The following is a 21,517-nucleotide window of genomic DNA, read 5'->3' as shown; positions in this document are numbered from 1 at the left end:
GCACAGTGGGTTACGCCCTGAAAATTGGTGGACAAGACGGCAATGTTGTCGCACAGTGGGTCACGAACTGATAATTGGTGGACACGATGGCTATATAGTCGCACAGTGGGTTACAGACTGATAATTTTTGGACAAGACGGCAATGTTGTTGCACAGTGGGTTATGGAGATTCATCCATCGTCATTCAAGTTTGCTACAGCGTTTGTTGACATTTTTTCATATCAGACATTACATGAGGATCACTTAAAAGACAGAACAACGGAGGCCGGAAACCCAAACTTAAAAGCGCGCGTCCTGGGGGGACACTCCGCGCCGGTTTTTTAAAGATGCAACTTGCATGTAAAAGTATTTATGTACAATTTGTAATTGATGCGCAAAATAAAAAATAAAAAAATGAAACTCCTCCCGAGTTTAAAACCTTTTAAAATTTGTCAGCAGAAGTATCTGAAAGTTTTACCTGCCCACCACTAGAAATTGGAAACTGCATATGGAAAATTATGGTGGGAAATTTTTTGTTGAAATTTTCGCTATTTTCCTTTGTTTGTCTTCTTAAGTTTGAAACCTATAGAAATTTTTTCGGGTAGAAAAACATAAAAATGTTTTCTTAACCCAGTGGTGCCAAGTAGAATCTTCTTTTTCACTTAAACATTACCTGGCTGCCCTCTGAATTTATAGGTATGATGCAAGTAGATTAGGCAAGCTGCAGCTTGCCGTTTGTGTTTTCGTCTCACTCATGGGCTCAAGTGGTATCCAGGTCTTTCACGAGTGAGAAACAACATTCCTTTTCAGTGCATACCACTGCCTAAATCTTTTTTCGCTGACCAGCAAAGCCTCAGTTTGCTCTCATGACCGGACCCTAAAATTTTGTTGTAGTTTTTGAGTGACAACAAAACTACACATATAACCTAAGTTAAATATATAAAATAAGATAAATGTAAGTATGACTAAAGAAAAGATTACTTGAACTAAATAATATCCTATCGTTGATTCCCTAGTTCTATATCCCTTTCCTGATACACATACCCCAACAAATTTCTAAGAATCATCAAATTTGATTCCAGGAATTCCGAGAAATGCTCACAGCTCAAGAGAAGACGACAACCAGGTCACACCATAATATCTCAACTGATGACTCGTTCCACAGTCCTCAGCCAGAGATAATCGAATCTCTGGCAGGAGTTGTGGACCTCCAGCTTCAAGAAGCTAAGGAAGAGTTGGTTAAAAAGGTATTACATTTCTTCCACTAATTTTCCATTATATTATGCCCCATAGTATATCGAGGGCCTAGGAACAATACTGCCATGCTGAGGAAGAACGTCGTATGAACCATCGGATTCCAACTGAGATATTTACGCGCGAAGTCTACGGCATGCCTCTCTACGAGATTTCCGAATTTTAAGTTTTCGTTTTCTTCTATCGACAGCTTGATCGCTTGGCTGTTCATTAGCGCTTAGATCATTTGCAATAAAATACTGACTTTCTGGAAAATCACAAAAGAATGAGAGTAAATCAAACTCTAGGCAAACTGCGCGTGCAGGCAGGGTCTTTTCACTGTACTGATTTCGCGGTGTGTCCATCCTTGAGCCAAGGACAAGTTTCCAAGGCTGCTGGCTGGTATAGGGGTTTTGCCTCTTCGTTTCTGTGACGTTTATTTTTGGAGTTATCATCTCACCTATAACCACAATCACTAGTCTTGCATGGATTTAAGGTAGAACTATTTTAAAATTTCAAATAAAAATTAACTTTAAAAGAAGTTATTTGTCCAATTGATTTGCCAATGCAAGAGAAAATTTTCATTTTCAAAAAGAGAGCTAGATTGATGAATGAGGATCTTGAAGAGCTGGACGATCCATTACTCTCTGTCCTAGTTACGGAATCTGACGGCGAGTGCGCTGCAGCGCCTCAGTCGACACCTGACGAATATGAGAGCAGTTTGGCTCCTGAAACAAATTTGTCCCTTTTTGTAAATATCAAGGTAATTTGAAAGTTTGAGTTTCTTATGCGACTCATTTCTCGTTCATCGTTCATTTATGCTATTGTTGGTTACATTCTTCTTTATACAGTGTACTTATCTTATTTTCCACCTTTTTTGATGTGCCTAAAGTGTGAGCATTCAAGGTGAAGATTTGAGAGAGAATGAATGTAATTTGCAACTTATTACTAAAGATGTTAATGGATAAAAATACAATAATAAACATTCTGAGGAGGGACTGATGCTTGAAATTTATAAATTTCCACGAAATTTGATGCGACTTGCTACACTACACACACTGCATTCTTGCTCATTGCAGCATTTGATAAATGGTTTTACCTTACATTAAGTTTTCAGAAAAGAAACATCAGACGCATTAAGCGGATGGAATTAATGGCCAACATTGCCGAGTAATAACAATACTTCACTCTACTCTTATGAAAATAAAATGCATTGGTACAATGATGATATAGATTTCTATAATTAAATATCCTGTTTGACATCACTTAATGGTAAATTAAATGTTTGCAACTAATTTGTTGTCCTAACAAGAATTAGGAAAAAAATTAGATCAAGTATTTATACATGAATTAGTTACAAATGTTCCATTGTGCATCAAATTTCGTGAAAATTTATAAATTTCAAGCATTTTCCCCTCCTCAGTATGTTAATTATTGCATTTTCATCCATTAACATCTTTAGGATTGGTTGCGAATTATGTACATTTATTTTCTTTCAAATCTTCACCTTGAAATGTTCACACTTTATGTGCGCGCAGGCACGTAATTTCAAGCGTGCAGGACGGAGAGCAGCACCGGGTTGTAAGGCCGGCGATGGAAGCTCATCCGAGCGCTTGAGTGGACTGGATCAGGCGGTGGGCGCCTGATGGGCAGGCAATCCGCGACAGTGAGCGCGGCGTCTTCAGTTTGTGCGCTTGAAGCGCGGTGAAGACCCCCAAGGGATACCCCCAGGGCTTGCCTAAGCGAATCGCTCGCTGGATATCGCGATGAGGCGATTGCGGGTTGCTCCGTGCAGCGCTGTAAGCGGCCAGGCACGAGAGCCACTGTGCAGTCAACAGCGTTGAGGGCTGGACTGAGCAGTCAACAGCGTTGGAAGCTGGACTGACAAGTCGACAGCGTTGGGAGCTGGACTGGGAAGTCAACAGCGTTAGAAGCTGGACTGAAAAGTCGACAGCGTTGGAAGCTGGACTGGAAAGTCGACAGCGTTGGGAGCTGGACTGGGTGCTTCTTCTTGGAGACCTGAAAGAGAAGTGGTGAAAATTCACTTACCAAGGTGCTCAAGCTTGGTTGAGGAGTGAATGGTGGATCACACTTTGCATGGGCCGCGCCGCTGGGATGCCGTCAAAATCAGACGACGGGAGAGAGAGGCGGAACGTCTAAAGCTGGGTACGTCAACGCGATCTAGCGGACAGCGGCGTCGCGACGCCGCGAGGTAGGGCGCGCGGGTTGCGGGGGAGCGCGGCCGCGAGAAGCTGAGCGCGGCGGCGAGGAGGGGGGAGCGCGGGTCGCGGGGAAGGAGCGACCGCGGCGCGGAGTCGGCCGACGGCGAGGCCGGTACTGGCCGAGCCATGTTCACGGCGTGAACTTTTTAGGCACATCAAAAAAATTCAAATCGTCCAGTTACTGGTGCCCTCCTGACTGCTATTATATTACAGCCAAACATAAGAAATTACAACATAAATGCACATCGGCTTTTTCATTGTCAACCGAATTCTTTAAAATGACCCTCTAACTTATATCAATGAATGAAATACTTTCAAACCTTTTTAAAATTTTGCTCAACCTTCAGATTATTCTACCAAAGTTTTTTCTCACTCTTTTAGGACACCCCGAACCTAGATGTCATTGTTCAGTATTTTTTCTGTAGTTCCAGGTTAAGTGTGAGCTGAACTTGAATTGTGTTTCCTTACTTTTAATGATTTTGTCATGTTTTGCTGTGCTTCCCATGCCTATAAAGTATTTAACTTTCTCTTTTTAGGATGATTTCATTAAAGACCTCGAATCTGCTTTAGAACATGAACACAAAGAAGTTCTGCGACTGAGCAGAGAAGCTGCACAACTTCAAGACAGTCTAAATGAAGCTAACAAGCAGGTGATGGTTTTGCAGGAAGACATTAACGAAAAAGAAACAGCTGTGTTAACTATGAGCTCTAACTATACCAACGAACGCAACCTAAATGAAGCACTCAAGGCAAAATTAGTTGAAATGGAATTTGAGGCTAATAAGAATGCTGAAAACATTTTTCAAACCAAGGATGTAATCCTCAAGTTGGAAAAAGAGCTTGCTTGTGTGAAAACGGCACTTACACAAGTAGAAAAGGATAAAAGTAAAGCTGTTCAGCAGTGGAAAGAAGAAACTAGAAAACTAGGAAATGATTTAGCCAAGGTGTTCAAAGAGAAAAAGGATCTTCAAAATTCTCTGGACGAAAAACAGGCTGAACTTGGTGCTTTAAGATTGGTGTGCGAAAGTGAAAATAGTCGCAATCAGTGCTTAGAAAGGAATCTCACACGAGTTGAATTTTCTCTGAATCAGAAGTCCATTGAAATTGCTGAAAGCAAAGATATTATTAGAAGGTTAGAAGAAACAAGGTCTGAAGCTCAGCATACTATTTCGTTGTTGGAAGAAGAAAGAAAACAAAAACAAATTCTATGGATGGAAGATCGTAAGAAACTTCAGAGCGATTGTGATGAATTACTAAAACAAAATGAAGCTCTACGCCAAGAGACTAAAGAAAGTGGAGTTCGTCTATTTGACGTAAATCTAAATCTTGAAAAAGAACTTTGTCATAGCAAAAACCTCAGTAACAAGATTGCTGAATATGACTCCCTCCTGTCTGAAAAGATGAAATTACTATCAGACAATAATGGTGCTCTTTTGAGACTAGAAGAAGAATTGAGCCATCTGAAAACGGAAAATGTGCAGTTGAAAGAGACTTTACAAGAGATGGAAACTCAGCGGATCGAAGAAATCCTTAAACTTGAAGACCTAAATAGGAAGCTGTCTGAAGACAATTGTACCTTGTCTCTGGACATTCAAGGGAAAGAAGTAGAGCTTTTGAATTTTAAATCAAAGTATGAAGAAGAGTCATGCAAAAATGAGCAACTTGAAAAAAGACAGATTAACCTGGAGCGGTCCCTCTCTGATTTGTCAAAGATGATCACTGTAAGTGATGAAACTTGCAGAAATGAACATGAAAAACTAATTGCATTGCAATCCGCTTTTTCAACTTTAGAGGATGAGAAGAAGAGAGAGGAAAACCAGCTGAAAGAAGAAATCACGAAACTTCAATCGGATGTAGCAAAATTAGCAGAAAAATGTAATACCCTTCAGGGACACCTTGACTCCAAGTCCAAAGAATTATGCAACTTCCGTCATGATTACGAAAAAGAACTTGGTCGAAATCAAGCTCTCCGTGAAGACTTCCTTAAAGCAGAATTTCTGTTTGACAATAACCTTTCCGAGAAAGAAGACATCATCTCTAAGCTAGACGAAGAGTTTAAAAAATTAAAGTCGGCTCAATCTGAGGCCAAAATGGATTTTCTTGCAAGAGAAGCTCAATTCATGGGCGAAATAGCATCCCTTAAACTCGATTTTAAGGAAGTTACGGAACTGATCAACACTTTACAATCAAGACTCCAGAACTTACAAGATAAGCTCTTGTCCATTGAATCAGTCCAAGAATATGAACGGGAACAAAATCAATGTCTCAGCAAAAAAGTAATAGAGTTAGAATTCTCTCTCTCAGAAAAAGGGAAAGCTATCCGTGATAATAAAGATATGCAAAGCAAACTTTGTCAAAAAATTACAGATTCAATTGCAAACTGTTCAAAGCTTGAAGAACAGAAGAGTGAATTGGAAAATCTAGTCCTGAGGCTTCAAACTAGTATAGGTGAAGCGGGTGAGCAAACCACCTTGCTACAAGAAGGAATCCGAAAAAAACAAAATGAAGTTTTAGCCATTCAATTAGATCTTGCAAATGAGCGTTGTGTAAACAAAGAACTTCATGAGAAATTGACTTGCTTTGAAATTTCCCTCTCTGAAATGTCGCAAATGATGACTGTTACAAAAAAAGCCCTTGCCGAAGCCACACAAGAATTGACCAGTCAAAAGTCAATGCTTTTAAGTTTAGAACAAGAAAAGTCGCAGCTTACTATTAGTTTAGAAGAGAGGAGTAAGTTGGAGGAAACTTTGAAGCAAGAGCTTGAAGCCAAAACTTCACAGCTTGTCACCACCATTTCTAAGTGTGATTATGAATGTAAGCAGAAGCAACATCTGAGTGCGAACTTACACGAACTTGAGTTCTCTCTGGGAGAAACCTTCAAAGATCTCAATGACAGCAAAAAAATGATTCAGAAGTTAAATAATGAGTTGAACAATTTAAGAAGCACCTATTCTAGAGCAGAAGAAAATGAAAAAATGAAATTACTTCAATGGAATGAAGAGACCGCTCAAATACGCTGTGAATTGGACAATACCTTACAGCTTGTTGATACCTTAAAACGAGACGTTGAAGAAAAACGTGCGGAGATTTTGACAATGAAGTTGAATCAAGAAAATGAGCAAAACAGAAGTCAGCAGCTCAATAAAAAAATAGTTGAACTAGAAAAGTGTCTAAGTGAAAAGACAAAAGAACTCAAAATGAGTTCAGAAACAGCAAAGAATCTTGAAGAAGATATGAAGTCCTTGAAGTCAAAATTCGTGGAGTTTGCGGAAAACAACAACCAGGTTGTTACCAACATGAAAGGAGAGTTCCACCAAATGGAGAACTCCTTTAAAGATCTCACCAAAGAAAACAATGACTTGAAAACTGAACTGAGCAAAAGGTCAACAGATATTCAGGCTATAAATAGAATAAATGATTTAAGGACAGCCGAAAATTCAAAGACTTTGGATGAGCTCGAAGGTGTTATGGAAAGAATCAGGGAATTGGAAAATGAGAATACTGAATTGAAGGAAGCCTACAGCAAATTATTAGATGATCTTGAAAGGTAAGAAAATCAACTTCTCATTAATCTCAGTTGTTTTTTTCTTATTGTTCATTGTTTTTTTTTATGTATAAATTACGGATATACAACTATTACCTGTATTTGTCTATTCTCCAAATTTAGATTTATAGGGTAATTATTCATTACTCAGCGGGTAATTATTCGTAGTTGCCTCAATTCCACCCATTTTTGAGCTGAGATTTCTCTCATAAGGTAACAGAGGTGTAAGACCTGGTAGAGGTCATTTAACCATTGACTGTGCTCTTTGATTCCCCTTCATGTTTGGTCCACCCTGTGTTACTTCTACCGCAGGAAACGCCGTTGCAGACCAAGCATAAAAGGCGCACGTAACACAGATAATGAGTCCTGCACCGAAAAATATCAAAGTGTCATATAGATAATGTCAAATACTTGAGTGCTTTACAGAAAATGTTGTGTAGTTCAAGTAATTTTGATACTTAAACGATTATGTGCAGCACAGAGAAAATTTTGAGAATAACATCAGATACTTTGTTGTTCAGGCTACTTCGATAGATCAAAGTTCTGTGCGGTGCACAACATTTTCACTTCTTCCTCTTCTTTATTATGAAACATTGGAGGGAAATAATTGCTTTGTCAGCTTTAGTCAGATGTTGCGAGAGTAAGACGTGTTCGCCTGTGGCCCCGCGGTAGTGTTGTCGTCCAACAGTTCTCAAAACGAGTGGATCCAGATCGTCAGCTTGTAAAAATATGAAAACCACTAATTTTCCCGCTTCAAATAACGGTAGACAGTCCTTAACTGCTAGTCCCGGTTTCCAGAGCTTCCATATAGATAATTTGGTGAAGGAAATCGAGTCGGTTGTGTTGAAACGCCTTCACAGTAAAACCATAATCGATAAACTCGCGAGTGAAGTTTCTAAAAGAGTTTCCGAACCATTGCTCGAAAACATAAAAATTACGTAAATCATTGAAATAGCGAAAGTAAAATACGAATTTAATCACAAACTCGACGAGTTACAACAGTATTATCGTAGAAATGTGCTGCGTAACTTCAGAATCCCTGAAACTAAAAACGAAAACACAGATACCATCAGTACAATCAGTACAATCAGTATCAGTGTTTGGACATTAAGTGGGGACGAAAGAGAGCTCTCTTTTGCTAAAGATGCTAAAAATATATGAATCACTAAATACTAAAAGGGCACAAGTCCAATTTTTGGCGAAATTGAGTTAGGAGCGGATTCTTATTCCTCATCGATAAACGCATCTTGTGTCAAAAAAAGGTGCTTGTCCGCGGCTTTTAAATACGTTAAAAACAGCTGCGAAAAATAACTAAATTCGAAAAGGGCACATGTCCAGGACATGTGCCCTTTTTGAATCTTTGTGCGCGGACTAGCTGGTGTGGAAACATAACCTATAACTTTCAGAATCTGATTCTACCATGTGTTTTCCAATACAAGAAACATATACTGTTTTCGTCAGCTCTCTATTAACACTTTTGAAATTCATAATTTAAGAGACAACACCATTATGTTGTATGTTCATCATGAAACAACTGCCTGCAAGACCCCAGATGATGTGATATCTTTTGTTATCCACTATATTGAACATTTTACTGGTGCTGATATTGAAGAAATTGATGAATTGCATATATTTTGTGATAATTGCGGGGGTCAAAACAAAAACCACGCTCTCATACGTGCTTTAATGTCCTTGGTTGAAACAAAGAAAATTAAGACGCTAAAATTATTCTTTTCTCAACGTGGGCATTCGTAGGTAACTCCCTTGCAACTGGGCATTTGGGCTTATAAAACGTAAGCTCAGGAGAATAGAAAGACTGTATAGTATTGATCAATACGTTGATTTAATTCTCAAGGCTTCAAAAATTGTCGGGAAACTTTGGGTTTTTTTAGTTGATCAGGCCATAATGTTTGACTTCTAAGGATGGTTCAAAGAATACTATTTTAAGCAGGTCAAGTCCCGAGAAAGCAGAGTGGTAGGCATTTAGGTAGACCAGTGGTGGATACATTTATAATTTTCACCTATCATCAATTTGAATGCACGACTGAGAACTTCATGGTCTCAAAGGTTTCTGAGTGTATTTCGGGACTTGTGCGACTTTGACTTTCAAACTGAGAAAATCAAATGAAATGCCACTTTGTTTACCCACAAAACACTTGTACACGGGGTTGTTCCCATTGTTGATAAGAAGATGGCAGGTCTGGATCTTTACATCCCCTCTGAATTTAAAAAGTTCTGGCCAGACATTTTTTTGATAACCACGGAAACTAGTGAGACTCAAAAAGAGCGAATCCATGGTAGGCAAGAAGAGCAGCATTTAAGATATTTTGTATCTCTTGTCTCTCTTGTCAGCTAGAAACTTGAAAATAAGCATTTTGTAAAAAAAAATTGGTTTAAATTAGTAATTAACTGCTTAAACCTGTCATCTTAGCCCATTAAATACAAAAAAGGCACAAGTCCAAACTTTTTAAATGGCTACCAATAGGCTAGTTACTAATATTTTCAGATAAACAAACCATCATTATACGCAGGCTGCCGTATAGAATCCAATTTTAAACATAACAACTTTCCAAAATATATCTACCACGAAATAAACAGTTTTTTGTGTCTCCTGAACAATTTAGTTTTCTGGACATGTGCCCTTTTTGTATTTAGTGATTCACATGTAATGTTTTCAATCACCATTTCACATCAATAAGCTCAAAAACAGCTGCAGCTTGCACTGGGCAATATATTTCCACAAAAAAATTCAGGCTAAATAACAAGAGAAAGTGCCCAAGCAATTTCTTACTGTTGAGTCCAACTACAGCTCCAGAAGTACAATTTTTCATCGATTTCCTAAAGGGGGAGGGGGAGGCAGGATGGGACGGGTATTCATCTGAGCTATTAAAGCACATAGCCTGCCTTATCTCAAAGCTGCTGACGCATATTTTTAACGAAAGCCTGGAAAAGGATATTTTCCCTGTCAAATTTGAAATAGGCAATGTCATTCCCCTCTACAAAAAAGGTGATCCAAACATGGTTTCAAACTTTAGACCCATTTCTTTAATCTCAAATCTGGCCAAGGTATCAGAGAAGATAGTCAAAAAGAGATTCAGCAACTTTTTAGATACATTTAAACTTTTATAAAATAACCAATATGGATATAGAGGGGATACGTACCCAAAACGCAGTAGTACCTAAATCTACTAAGTGCTATCGTAGAAGAACTTGATAAAAGTAAAAAAACCCATCTGAATACCGTTAGATATTGAAAAAGCCTTTGACTATGTCACAAACTCAAAGCTGCTGGTCAGATTGTAATCAATTGGTCTACGAGAGAAGTCACTGAAATGATTTAAAAATTACCTCAGTGACAGAAAACAAACCGTCAAAATTAAAGATTCTGAAAGTGATATAATGAGTTATGCGAGTGGTCTACCTCAGGGCACAGTCCTTTCACCCCTTCTCTTTTTAATGTATGTCAATTAATTATGTGAACTACGAATTCAAGGAAAAATTATGATTTTTGCGGATGATACAACACTCTTAGTCTCCGCTGATAACTGGGAAGAAGCTCTTAGATTAGCCTGGGAAGAAATTTCGAAAATACACTATTGGTTAAAAGAGAACTATTTAAAGATAAATATCTCGAAAACATGTTACCTACCCTTCTCTGCTGATGCAGCTGGACAAATTGATACCTCAATGATAGTTAAGAGCCACAACTACACTAACAATTTAGAAAGTTGTATTAAAAATGAATGGAAAACTTGTGGAAAACTAGAGAAAGTTTCACATGCCAAATACCTAGTAGTTTTTGTTAACCAGTACCTGCGATGGGATGTACACACACTGAACATGTTAACAAAAGACTTAGGATGCTTGCCTACTTTTATAAGAAAATAGCGTGCTTTGCTAATTTAAATCTACTAAAAACAGTGTACTATGCATTGGCCCAGTCAGTAATGCTGTACTGGTTTGCAGCCTGGGGTGGAGCATAGAAAACTTATTTTGACCCACTATATGTAAGTAAAAAATATCTGATGAAAATAATTTCTAAGAAACCTCCCATCTATCTTCCAGATTTACTGTTTGACGAATTAAAAATATTAACTCTTGAAAGCTTGTGGAAGCTTGAAATGATAAAACATCTAATAAAAACTGCAACTCTTCCTTTATAATTACGAAACGGACAGAAAATATGTTACCAGAGAGATGAACAACCTATCTTTCAAAACACATACTTGTATACTAACTTTACCACACAAGAAATTCAATAAACTACCAGTCTTTATAAAAAAAGAAATGAAAGAAAAATAACCATATAACAAAATTGTGAAACTGATTTTTTGAACACTTTTCAGCCAATAAGATCCCTCCATTTTCTATTTGTCTTCTCTATCTATCGCTTTGTCTATAAATTTCGATAATCAGCCTCCTGGCCGGTGCATAGTAATGTGGTGACCAAATCATCCTACATTGTGATTTTTTTTCTGCAGACAACGGACTGAACTGACAGATACAAATGAAGTTCTATCAAAGCAAGTGGAGGAGTATAGGGATGCGAGCCAAAAGTACGAATTAAAATGGAAAGAGCGTATGAAACAGGTCAAGGAAGACTATGAAGGTCAACTCATCAAAATTAAACAGTACATGGTCAGTAATAATAGATATATTTTACAATAATTAATTTGATCAAATAATCGAACCTAGTGTTTTCCAAAATAAACTTTTCAGCCAACTTTTTTCCAACCCATTGGACGATCATATTTTAGGAATTTCCGTAATTGATATATATTGAAAAGGAGTGTAAAGTATAACCATGATTGCTCTATTGGTATTGCGCGTTATTTGAAAATGATGCTTCAGGTCTGCATCTGCAGCATTAAGCATGTCAAATCCCAGTCAGCAACATAATGAATTATATCGAAATTATTGTAGGAATACTATTTATGGATAAGTAATTAAATTGTTTCAAGGACACTGGTAGGCACAGAAAACTGCAAGTTGATCTGCTTGAATAAGTAATAAACTGAACATGGCATCGGCATTAAAATTTACATTAAATGGAAGAACTCATTGACAAGGTCATTAGCTAAAATGTCAAGCACACAGGTAAAGCCCAGGTTATTTAGAGATGTAACAAAATCATCAATGGACTTATTGACCTTTTATCGGCTTGCTAAGAACTTATGATGTTCCATGATACATCAACATTAAAAGAAGTAAATATATTCAGGGTTTCCTGACCTAGGAGAGAAAGGAGGAGAGCTACTTTCCTTATCTCCGATTTCTTGTTCATTATTGAAAATAACAGACTATGAAGTTGAAGTGAAAATGGAACGACTCCATTGGTTAAAACGGGTGATTCTTGTAGACTTAAGAGGAAAATGATGAACGAACTATAAGGTCTCTTTAGGGTTGCGGTCGATTAGTCAGCGTTCATCTCGTTTGTCTATAGCAACCACCCGCTTCCACCAATACGATCGCTCCATTTAGACTTCCTTTGCAATTCGGTATTACGATTTTGGGCTCATCAGTGAAAGCTTTTATGTGCGTAGGGAAATTAATGGCGCACTTGTTGCCTCTGAATTAAGTTGGAGATTGTTGTACCAAACGGCAAAATGTAGTCCATTTTAACTTAGTCTTTTCCTTCTGTCACTTTGTCTATCAATTTCAACCATCAGGCAGCTGACAAGTAGATTGATGACAAAGTGATGAGATTTTGACACATGGTGATGCTCAGCAGATGATTTGTGACAGACTTCAAGGAGTAATCTTAATTCAGCAGTGAAAAGTCCCCGTAAAGATTTGACTTTGTAGCTAATAATTCTTTTCTTTGTTTCTTGTTTTGAAACGTTCAGAGTAAGCACTATCATGACAAAATGGATGAGCAAGAAAAGGAAACAAATGAGAAATTGACAATGTACAAAGAAAAAGTAAGTAAAAACACTAACTGCGATTACATCACTTTTGGCAAATACAACTGTTAGGTGAAACTGAGGCAGCATCCTACAATTCAACTTGTCATTTTGAGTAATATAATTACGATCTTGTAGCATGATGTACAAGTACTGTGCAATGCAGGGGATGGAGTTAGATAAATTGTTAAAGTTAGAATCGTGAAAATACTCCACAAAATCACTTTCTCTCTTTACTCACTATGGCTGTGAATTGAACCCCACTTCAGAGCAGTTTTTTGAGAACCATAAATAATTATGAATCAAAAAGTGCCCCTAGAAGTATCAGAAACTTTAAGATGCATACAACAACAAATTGAGCAAGAGAATTCCTCTTTTCAACAGTTTATGACATGATTCGTAGTAAGTTGAAAATTTAGCCAATGAGTGTACACCAGTTTAAAAATTTGACACTGGTGCAGTACATTATTAGTTTTTGACCAACTTAGTCCTCAAACTGAAAAATGTTAGCATCAATGGCTGGGTGTCTACTGTGAGGTGAAAAAGCACTGATATAGGAGGTCAGAATGGAAAATTTACGGATTTTCTGTGAAAAGGTACAAATACCAGGATTTTCATGATGAAATTGAAAAATAGCCTTGGGGGTGTCGAGTATCTCAACATGGTCCTTTTTATAATCGTCCCACTGTTCCATTAAATCTTTTAAACATATTTTTGTCAGCTTTTACATGGAAAAGAACTTTGTGTAGTACCTGCAATGGGAGACTAGGGAAACTTCTGACCTGGTAGATTTGCGTTATGCTATTTCTTTCATCTGCAGAAGACTTCTGAAAATTGCTTCATTCATTTGATGAAATGTCGAAATATACCGTTTTGCCATGCAAAGAAGTGATGGTAAATTTTGTCTTAAAAATTTGTTTTAGATTTCCAAAGATCAAGAGTGTATCAAGGACTTGAGTTCACAGATTTGGCACTTGAGTGAAAAATATTTACAAGCTCAACAAGAAATGAAAAATATGCATTCCACCAACAGGAGGGCAACCATCAGCCGCTTAGTAAGTGCATTTGTTTTTTGTTCCTTTTTTGACACAGGGACTACGGACATATATATTGATCATAATGGTCGATCTTGCATGTATGTGTTCATGAGTCTCTGATGTTGCCGTCAGATCAAACCTCAATTTACCAAACAATCTTTGATCTATTTATCATTTAGATTGATCAGAGGCAGGAAAATTTTCACTCTTTTTTTCCATAACTAAGAGAAAGGGCTTGGACGACAAGGCGCATGGATTCAAGATTACGTAGAACCTGATGGTAGAAAGGAAGTTTAAATTCACTTTTTGATGCTCTAAAGTTCGATTTTAGTTGTGAATTTTTCACAGAATATAATTTCAAACTATTTTTAGTTGAGTTCATGAATACCTCAAATTTTTCAAAAACTGCACTTGTGTGTCTTGTCCTCCAAGCTCCTCGATTGAATTATTAATTTTTCGTCTTTCGTTTTGAAATTTGATTTATTTAGCTTTCGTCCTTTGACCAAAATATTGGACTTGAGATATTTTATGAAATGGTCCGGACCGTCACTTTATTTTCTAAGTAGCTGAAGTAAAATTGTATAAGTCAGCCTCTGCCTCTGTAAAATGGTGTGTAAGGAGCAGAAAAGGAATACTTCTCTTAGAGTATTTTTTTTATTCAGTAAAATTATGCATGAGGCCATAGCTGTAACAATAGCGAATGTCAAGTTTTTAAGTTCTAAAAAAATCGCGTTTTAAGGTTTCAATGTGGTGCATTTTGTTATCCTCAAGTCAAAGAGGATTTTGCTGAGGAATTTTTTTTAGAACAGATGCACCTGTAAAAAATGATTTATAGGGATTTAAATTTGCAGGTACGAGGATGAGCGTTTATGAACTTTTTCAATTTATGTAAAATGTGGCTTTGCGAGCCACAATGAAGATTTATTATGCTGGCACCATTGTATTAAAAGTAATTTCCAACAGGTTTTTAGGCCCAAATTAGTATGAGGTGAATGTGGGAAGGAGAAGACTTTTCAGGGGAAGCAGTATTACTCCTTCTCTGAATCTTAGTTCAAAACTATTTGATTAGAATATGAAATTCAATAAAGCAATTTTCTCTGAAAAGAGAGATAATCAGGAACTTTTTAGGTGGGAAAAGGAGTGCAAGCAAGCCTTTTTCATTTGTTTGTTTGTCTCCATCCAATAGCCCAGTACCCTCAGAATATGTCAGACGAAAAAGTACATTTTCATATGCATCATGGAGTATATGGGTATTTACAAAACCGTTGATAAAAAATTATGAAGTATTGAAAAACCAATCTATATGTTACGCCCAATTGTGCCGGCGCGGCACTCGTATACACCATCTCAATGATGCGCGTGGCGTGCCGATGCGCCCGCTCAAAGCAGTTCCAACTTTGGCCACTGGTTACAGTTCGATCGCTCGGTTCCCTATTGCAAAGTTGTGCAAACCAGCCTGGTGGGGAGTCGGCGATCGACTATAAATAGTGGCCGGGACATAGACCGGACACACAGTATTGATCCGAATTTCAGAAAGACAGCTCGTCCAGATCTCAGCGTTGGCCCCTTTCCTTCCACGGCATAGACCCGTATTCCTCCACGGCAAAAGACCCGTATTCCCCTCCACGGCAAAAGACCCCTATTCCCCTCCACGGCAAAAGATCCGTATTCCCCTTCCACGGCCCTGGACCCGCACGTAACATTTTACACGCGCTTGCTACTCGCAGGTGTATCTGGTCCTTAACGGTAGAGGGCGTGAGCCGCGCTGCTGGTGTGGCTCCCGCCGGAGTTTGGCATTCTGATCAGAAAGTATAGAAGGTTAGAGGCCCGACTGGATAGGGAAGAATTGAAACAGAAGTTGAAGCCGTGAGCAAGCAGTTGCGTACGTTGGCGCGAGAGTACGCGGCGAGCGGAATCCCATACCACTGCGCTGATTGGCTAAGCGAGAGTTGCGGACGGACGGTGTATAAAAAATTGCCTACGCGGAGGTGGTCCGGCAGCAACATACCCGCCGCTAGTCACTGGAAAACAATAGAAAATAGTAGTTGCGTACGTTGCCAGCGAGCGCGCTGCGAGCGCTTCTGTTTCAATTACCTAGCATTGAGTCGGGCCTCTAACCTTCTATACTCTCTGATTCTGATTTGCACGGAGAGCAGATTTCAGATTTGTATTTCAGAGTGTTCGAGCTTCAAATCGGGACTGGCTGTCTATGCACACCTGACGATCGCTAACAAGCGTGACACCGCTAGTGGCGCTGACAACAGGCCCGATTTCTTTACCCACACCCAACTCTCCTCAAATGAGGTTCTCGCTAGTATGGAAAAATTCATACAAAAAATATTATTGACGGATACCTCGTAAAAAACTGCTATATGCGTGCGTGTGTGTGTGTGTGTGTGTGTGTGTGTGAGGGTGTGTGTGTGTGGGGGTGTGTGTGTGTGTGTGTGTGTGTGTGTGTGTGTGTGTGTGTGTGTGTGTGTGAAACCAAATGCAACTTATTGAATACAATCTACAATATGTGTCAGTTGCCCCAGTGTACATCTTTATCCAAAAACCCAACAACCACTCCCCTCACACAATGCCGGTAACCGGCCAATGACGACTTAGGCCATAACGGCCGGGCGATGACGTTATTGACCGGTCAATCGTATCATTGGCCGAAACACGCGGCCATTGATGACAATGGCTGGCCAGTCTCGTTAAAATCGACATTGGCCAACCGCGTTTGGGCCATGTGTTCGGAAACGGGAAAAATAAGGTTTGTAATGTCTTACCTTACTTGTTGGTGCAAGACTCGCTGTTGTGGCACCTAGAGTTACGAAGGACCCTCGGAGCGCGGCACGAACACCTCTTTGTTGCACATTTCTGCCGGCAGTTACATCTCTGGAATCCTTGACCTCCTGTAACTGAGCTGCTGGTCACAATAAGATCGAGACTTTTCTCCTCATGGAGAAAGTCGGAAATCGAGACGAGGTCTTTATCACATGGAGTGAATTGTCGTGGGATTACAGATCTTGTATAATTCCTTGAGCATTAGGGGTACCAAGCATAAAAAATTGTCTTGGATTTCGATGACTACTGCTAAGACATGACGAAAATCAGTTTTTCACGATCGACATCAGGCTTTGGGATGGATACTGTCTTCCCAACAGGAACAGGAGTAAATTTAGCATTTGGAATTTCTTTCATTCGGTCTGCTTGAATTTCTAGGTCCTTTTTCGCAGCAGATCGTGTGCCTGTAATGACTTTGACATTTTCATGTAATTGCTGAATAAACGAGGATCTTCTTCTGTGATTTGTTGGAGTACGGTCTCCATTGCTGGGATTGCTCCAGTTACTGCCTCTGTTGATTCGCTTGTAGCTTCGGTTGCTTCCTTCTCAAGCTCCACACCTCCTGGCTATGGCGCGGCTTTCCGTTTACAAGCTTCTTAGAGGGCCACTTTTCTTTAAAATTTCGGAGAACTTGGTTGATGAATTCTCGTCCATTGTCACTGTGCAAGATCCCTGGAGCCTCCATTAAAGTAAAAATGTCTGTAAAATTGTATACTACCTCCTCTGCTGTCTTGCTTTTCAATGGCACAACATGTATTGACAAGTGGTCTTAATTGTTCATACTACATTTATAATATTTTCTTTTTCTGACTTTACATATTGATAAGATCAACTTTTGCCCTAGAATTGAAGTCGTTACTTATGATGGGCTCAGAGATCAGCTGCCATATTACGGTCAAACATTCTTCTTGCACCCATTCCTCCCCAGTGAAACAACTTATTTGACATTGGTCAAATCAGGATGGCCGCTAACGTCATTGGCCGGTCAATGTTGGCTCAACACGAAATAATAGTATGATATCTTTGGCCGGTCAATGCCATCATTGGCCAAATTAGCCGGCCAAAGTCGGCATTGGTCAAATTACCGGCATTGGCCGCAACATATATAAATGAAATCGTTGGGGGTTTCTTTGTAACGCTTACCGTCAAGTCACTCAACTTGGAACAGGATTCAACGAGGATTCTGCTGCTTCGTTTGCTGCCTTAACCTATAGCCAGTGAGATCTGCACACAAAGGCAAACAAACAGAGAGAAGCAGTGCTGCCACGAGCGGCAGACGAAAAATTCCCCCAACTGTTCCAAGTTAGGTGTCTGTTCCAAGTTAGGTGACTTGACGGTATTTCTAGAGTTCTACTGGACAGATTCCAATGACGCTTGATTCTGGTAAAAACTCTAGACTTCCAGATGCTTGCAAAATTGCCAAACTTCCAAATTTTTCAGCCTCTTTTGCCTGAGACACTCTGAAAGCCAAACCACCCCCCTTCGACCATTAGTTCCCGAGGATTGCCGTGAGTTCCCGTTGTAACAGACACTACACTGGCTCGCACCCAAGGCCCAAGGTCAAACTCGGACTCGGTCTGAGAAAGAAGACCGTAGCCTGCGTGCCATAAACCTGTTGAAGCAGCGCAATGACATGGGTTCTTCCGCCCTTTTGTCTATCAGCAACCCTCTATACCGAGACTGCCCCATTGTCTCTCGCCTACCTAAATCTGACCCTTAAAATTTTAAGACAGCAAGCATGCTATTTTTTTTAATCATTCCATGAATGTAATTACAGTTTACATTTTTTTATTCACGGTGAAATTTTGAGCAGAATGGCAATCAAGTGAGTGAAAATACATGATTTTACGAAACACTAATATCCATATCACTACTGCTGCATGTAAAACTTGCTGGACGCTGTTTCCGTTACGTAATATTACAAAGAAACTTAATTCATTGTAATATAATTCTTTTAGGTAAATTAGGTAAATTTTAAAGGTAGTGTTTGTAATTTAGGTTCGTCCCTCCTCTTATCCCTACAACTGCCACCTTTCTTAAAAGGCAGAGGAAAACCGTGGGAAAAGGTAGGGAACAAGAGTTTTGGGGACTGAACTGCTTACCCTGAGTTGCTCTGAAAATCAGTTTTCTCGCGTATGCTGCCAACTCAGCTGCATTCTGTATCTCAAGAGCAACACTGATTAGACTTCGAAATTTCGCCGCTTCTGAGAGGTTGCCCATCCCTCATCTGCTTTTGTCGGATACGTTCTTTTACGGTCACGTCAGTTGATCAATGGATTTTTAGCAACATCCTCTTAATTATTTCCTCCTTTTTTATTTAGAGAAGAATTCTCATTGGATTACATTATTTTATAATCTTCTTGCACTTATGGTACGGAATACAGCTCGTTTGGACGCTTGCAAGCCGTAAGTCACTTGCGAAGCAAGTGACAGGGGATCCAAGGGGCGGAGTCTCTGGTTAGACGCAAGGCAAGCGAAGCGAGCCACAGCGGCTAGTGTTATCTAAAAATCGGTATCTTAAGGTTTACAAGAGTCAATAATGCAGTAAATGTAAAGCAATCCTCGAAGGGTTCAGTCAGTCCAAAACAGCCATCTCAATTTCATGGAAAATTTCAGCATTCGCAAGGGTTAACACAGGACCATCAATGAAGGAAGATTTTGAAGGACTGATTGTGAGTAACATGTCACTAAAGCTCGCGACACTGGATAAGTTTGCAGTGTAAAAACAAAGTCAAGTTCAGATGATTGAGCATGAAAGGAAATAAGTCCTTCTGAAGGGAAGGGTTGCAATGGAGTGCAAATAATTCCTTGTATCATCAATCAAAAGCATAGTGCAAGGATTAACTTCATAGACTTTTCTCACTTTAAAGCTAAGCAGTATGCTATTCATTTTTATGATATTTTAACTATATTTTACTACTAGAATTGCCTTTTTATATGTGATTTCAGAATCTTGTCAAGTCTCCGGATGGACAACTTTTACGATCCGTGTCTGTTGATCATTTAAGGTACGTCACATATAGTATATTATTTTTATTTATTATGCTATCAACTCTCTGAAAACCATTTTTTTTTATTCAGATTTTTTTAAATACCAAGCGATGAAGGGGTTTCATGAAATTAAACTTCTCTTTCTCTTTGAAGTCAAATTGAAAGTGTTACTTAAATTCAATGGAACTATCAAAAAAAAGACATGTTAGTTCTCAGAAAAAGCTTCCTCATTCAGTGTTAAAAACCTTGAATCTCGTGAATTTTTCATACCAACATTTCATCCTCTGGAACTTTATCTACTTGGTATGTGTCATAAATGAGAGTTGGAATACCGTTCGGCACCAGTTGCTCTTTGAGTAGGAACAACAAACTACTTGGGATGGAATTAAATGACGAAGTTTTGAGATGGAAAATTTAGAGTTGTATTGAGACCGAAAGAGAGAAAAAAGTTACAAAATTACAAGATTGAAATAGTCACTTGAAAATGTGCCAAAAGGGCGAAAATGGGCACTACGTACTAGTACGGGTCGGGGATGGAATAAGACCTCGATTTTAGGGCAGCGCAAGCTTTTATAGACTTGCTGACGTCACAGGTGGTGAGACAACAAGTCTACACGCTATTGGCTGGCTATAATCAGTGGAGCTATCAGTTGCAAGTTCAGTAATTAAAGTAATGGGTAATTGAAGGTGATGGCTGGGAGATAGGACTGAAAAAGACAAAAATGAACGAAATCCAGCCATCCCTAATGAGTGAACTGAATATGTAATGAAAAATCGAAAATGTGATGGAAAAATATGAGAAGGTGTTGACAGTATGTTTCATTTAAACACACGGTTTCAGTGTTAAAGCAAGTTTTCAATTAAAATTTCATCCTAAAAGTGACCATCAGCACTACTAAAAATTGATGAAATTCACCGAAATTGAGGCATAAGGTGTAGAAAAGGGATTTCTCAGTTGCGGTGTTTCAGAATCCTCAGTGCTAATTTTTATTTTAGAGAAGAAACTATGGGGTGCATTTTCTGAAATTTTACGTTTTCAGCACTGTAAAGTCATAAAGAATATTCAATAAAAATGGAAACAAATTAATGTTTGCATGAATTATAATGGATGAATTGTTAGCGGGTATTTTGAGACAGTGCAATCAAGAAATGTCCGTTCTGCACCCGGCACTTCAAGTTTGTCAGGAAAGATTTTTCAAAAAGGGCACCTATTGCCGGCAAGGAACTATAGTATTCCAAATAGTCCGAGAGCCAGACGACTTTGAGTGACAAACTCGGGATACATGTTTTGACCCCCTACATCGATAGCCTTGCATGCACTGAAACGGAAAATGTTTGTCTGCCGCCCTCTAGCCTGTGCCATCACCCTCATCTAGGCCCTCAAAGTGGTCCAAAAAACACCATCTGGTGACAAACTCCTGACGCTCGGCAGACAAGTCTATTATTAAAGATCATACCCAGGGTGACTAGAAAAACTTTGTCTGCCGCCTTCTAGCCTGTGCCATCACCCTCATCTAGGCCCTTAAAGTGGTCCAAAAAACACCATCTGGTGACAAACTCCTGACGCTCGGCAGACAAGTCTATTATTAAAGATCATACCCAGGGTGACTAGAAAAACTTTGTCTGCCGCCTTCTAGCCTGTGCCATCACCCTCATCTAGGCCCTCAAAGTGGTCCAAAAAACACCATCTGGTGACAAACTCCTGACGCCTAGTGTGGTTGCAGATGTACTCCTGTGAGCAGCTTGTGTAATAAAGTTTGAATGATGCATCATTCT

At 39.1% G+C, this 21,517-nt stretch overlaps 1 protein-coding gene across 6 annotated transcripts in view; it reads left to right on the top strand.

The window, feature by feature from the left end:
- Window positions 1-21,517, top strand: part of LOC109041745 (uncharacterized) — a 144,241-nt gene that overhangs the window by 48,828 nt on the left and 73,896 nt on the right. For all 6 annotated transcript variants that reach the window (XM_072301239.1, XM_019058179.2, XM_019058165.2 and 3 more), the window contains 6 exons: window positions 1,062-1,226; window positions 3,971-6,981; window positions 11,460-11,616; window positions 12,825-12,899; window positions 13,805-13,936; window positions 19,700-19,758. In XM_072301239.1, the coding sequence (XP_072157340.1) occupies window positions 1,062-1,226; window positions 3,971-6,981; window positions 11,460-11,616; window positions 12,825-12,899; window positions 13,805-13,936; window positions 19,700-19,758 (3,599 nt within the window). The remainder of the gene's footprint in view (window positions 1-1,061; window positions 1,227-3,970; window positions 6,982-11,459; window positions 11,617-12,824; window positions 12,900-13,804; window positions 13,937-19,699; window positions 19,759-21,517) is intronic.

This window comes from Bemisia tabaci, chromosome 1 (assembly GCF_918797505.1).
Source record: "Bemisia tabaci chromosome 1, PGI_BMITA_v3".
Lineage (NCBI taxonomy): Eukaryota > Metazoa > Arthropoda > Insecta > Hemiptera > Aleyrodidae > Bemisia > Bemisia tabaci.
The sequence above is the reverse complement of the archived record's forward strand: the minus strand, read 5'-3'. Positions and strand labels throughout refer to the sequence as shown.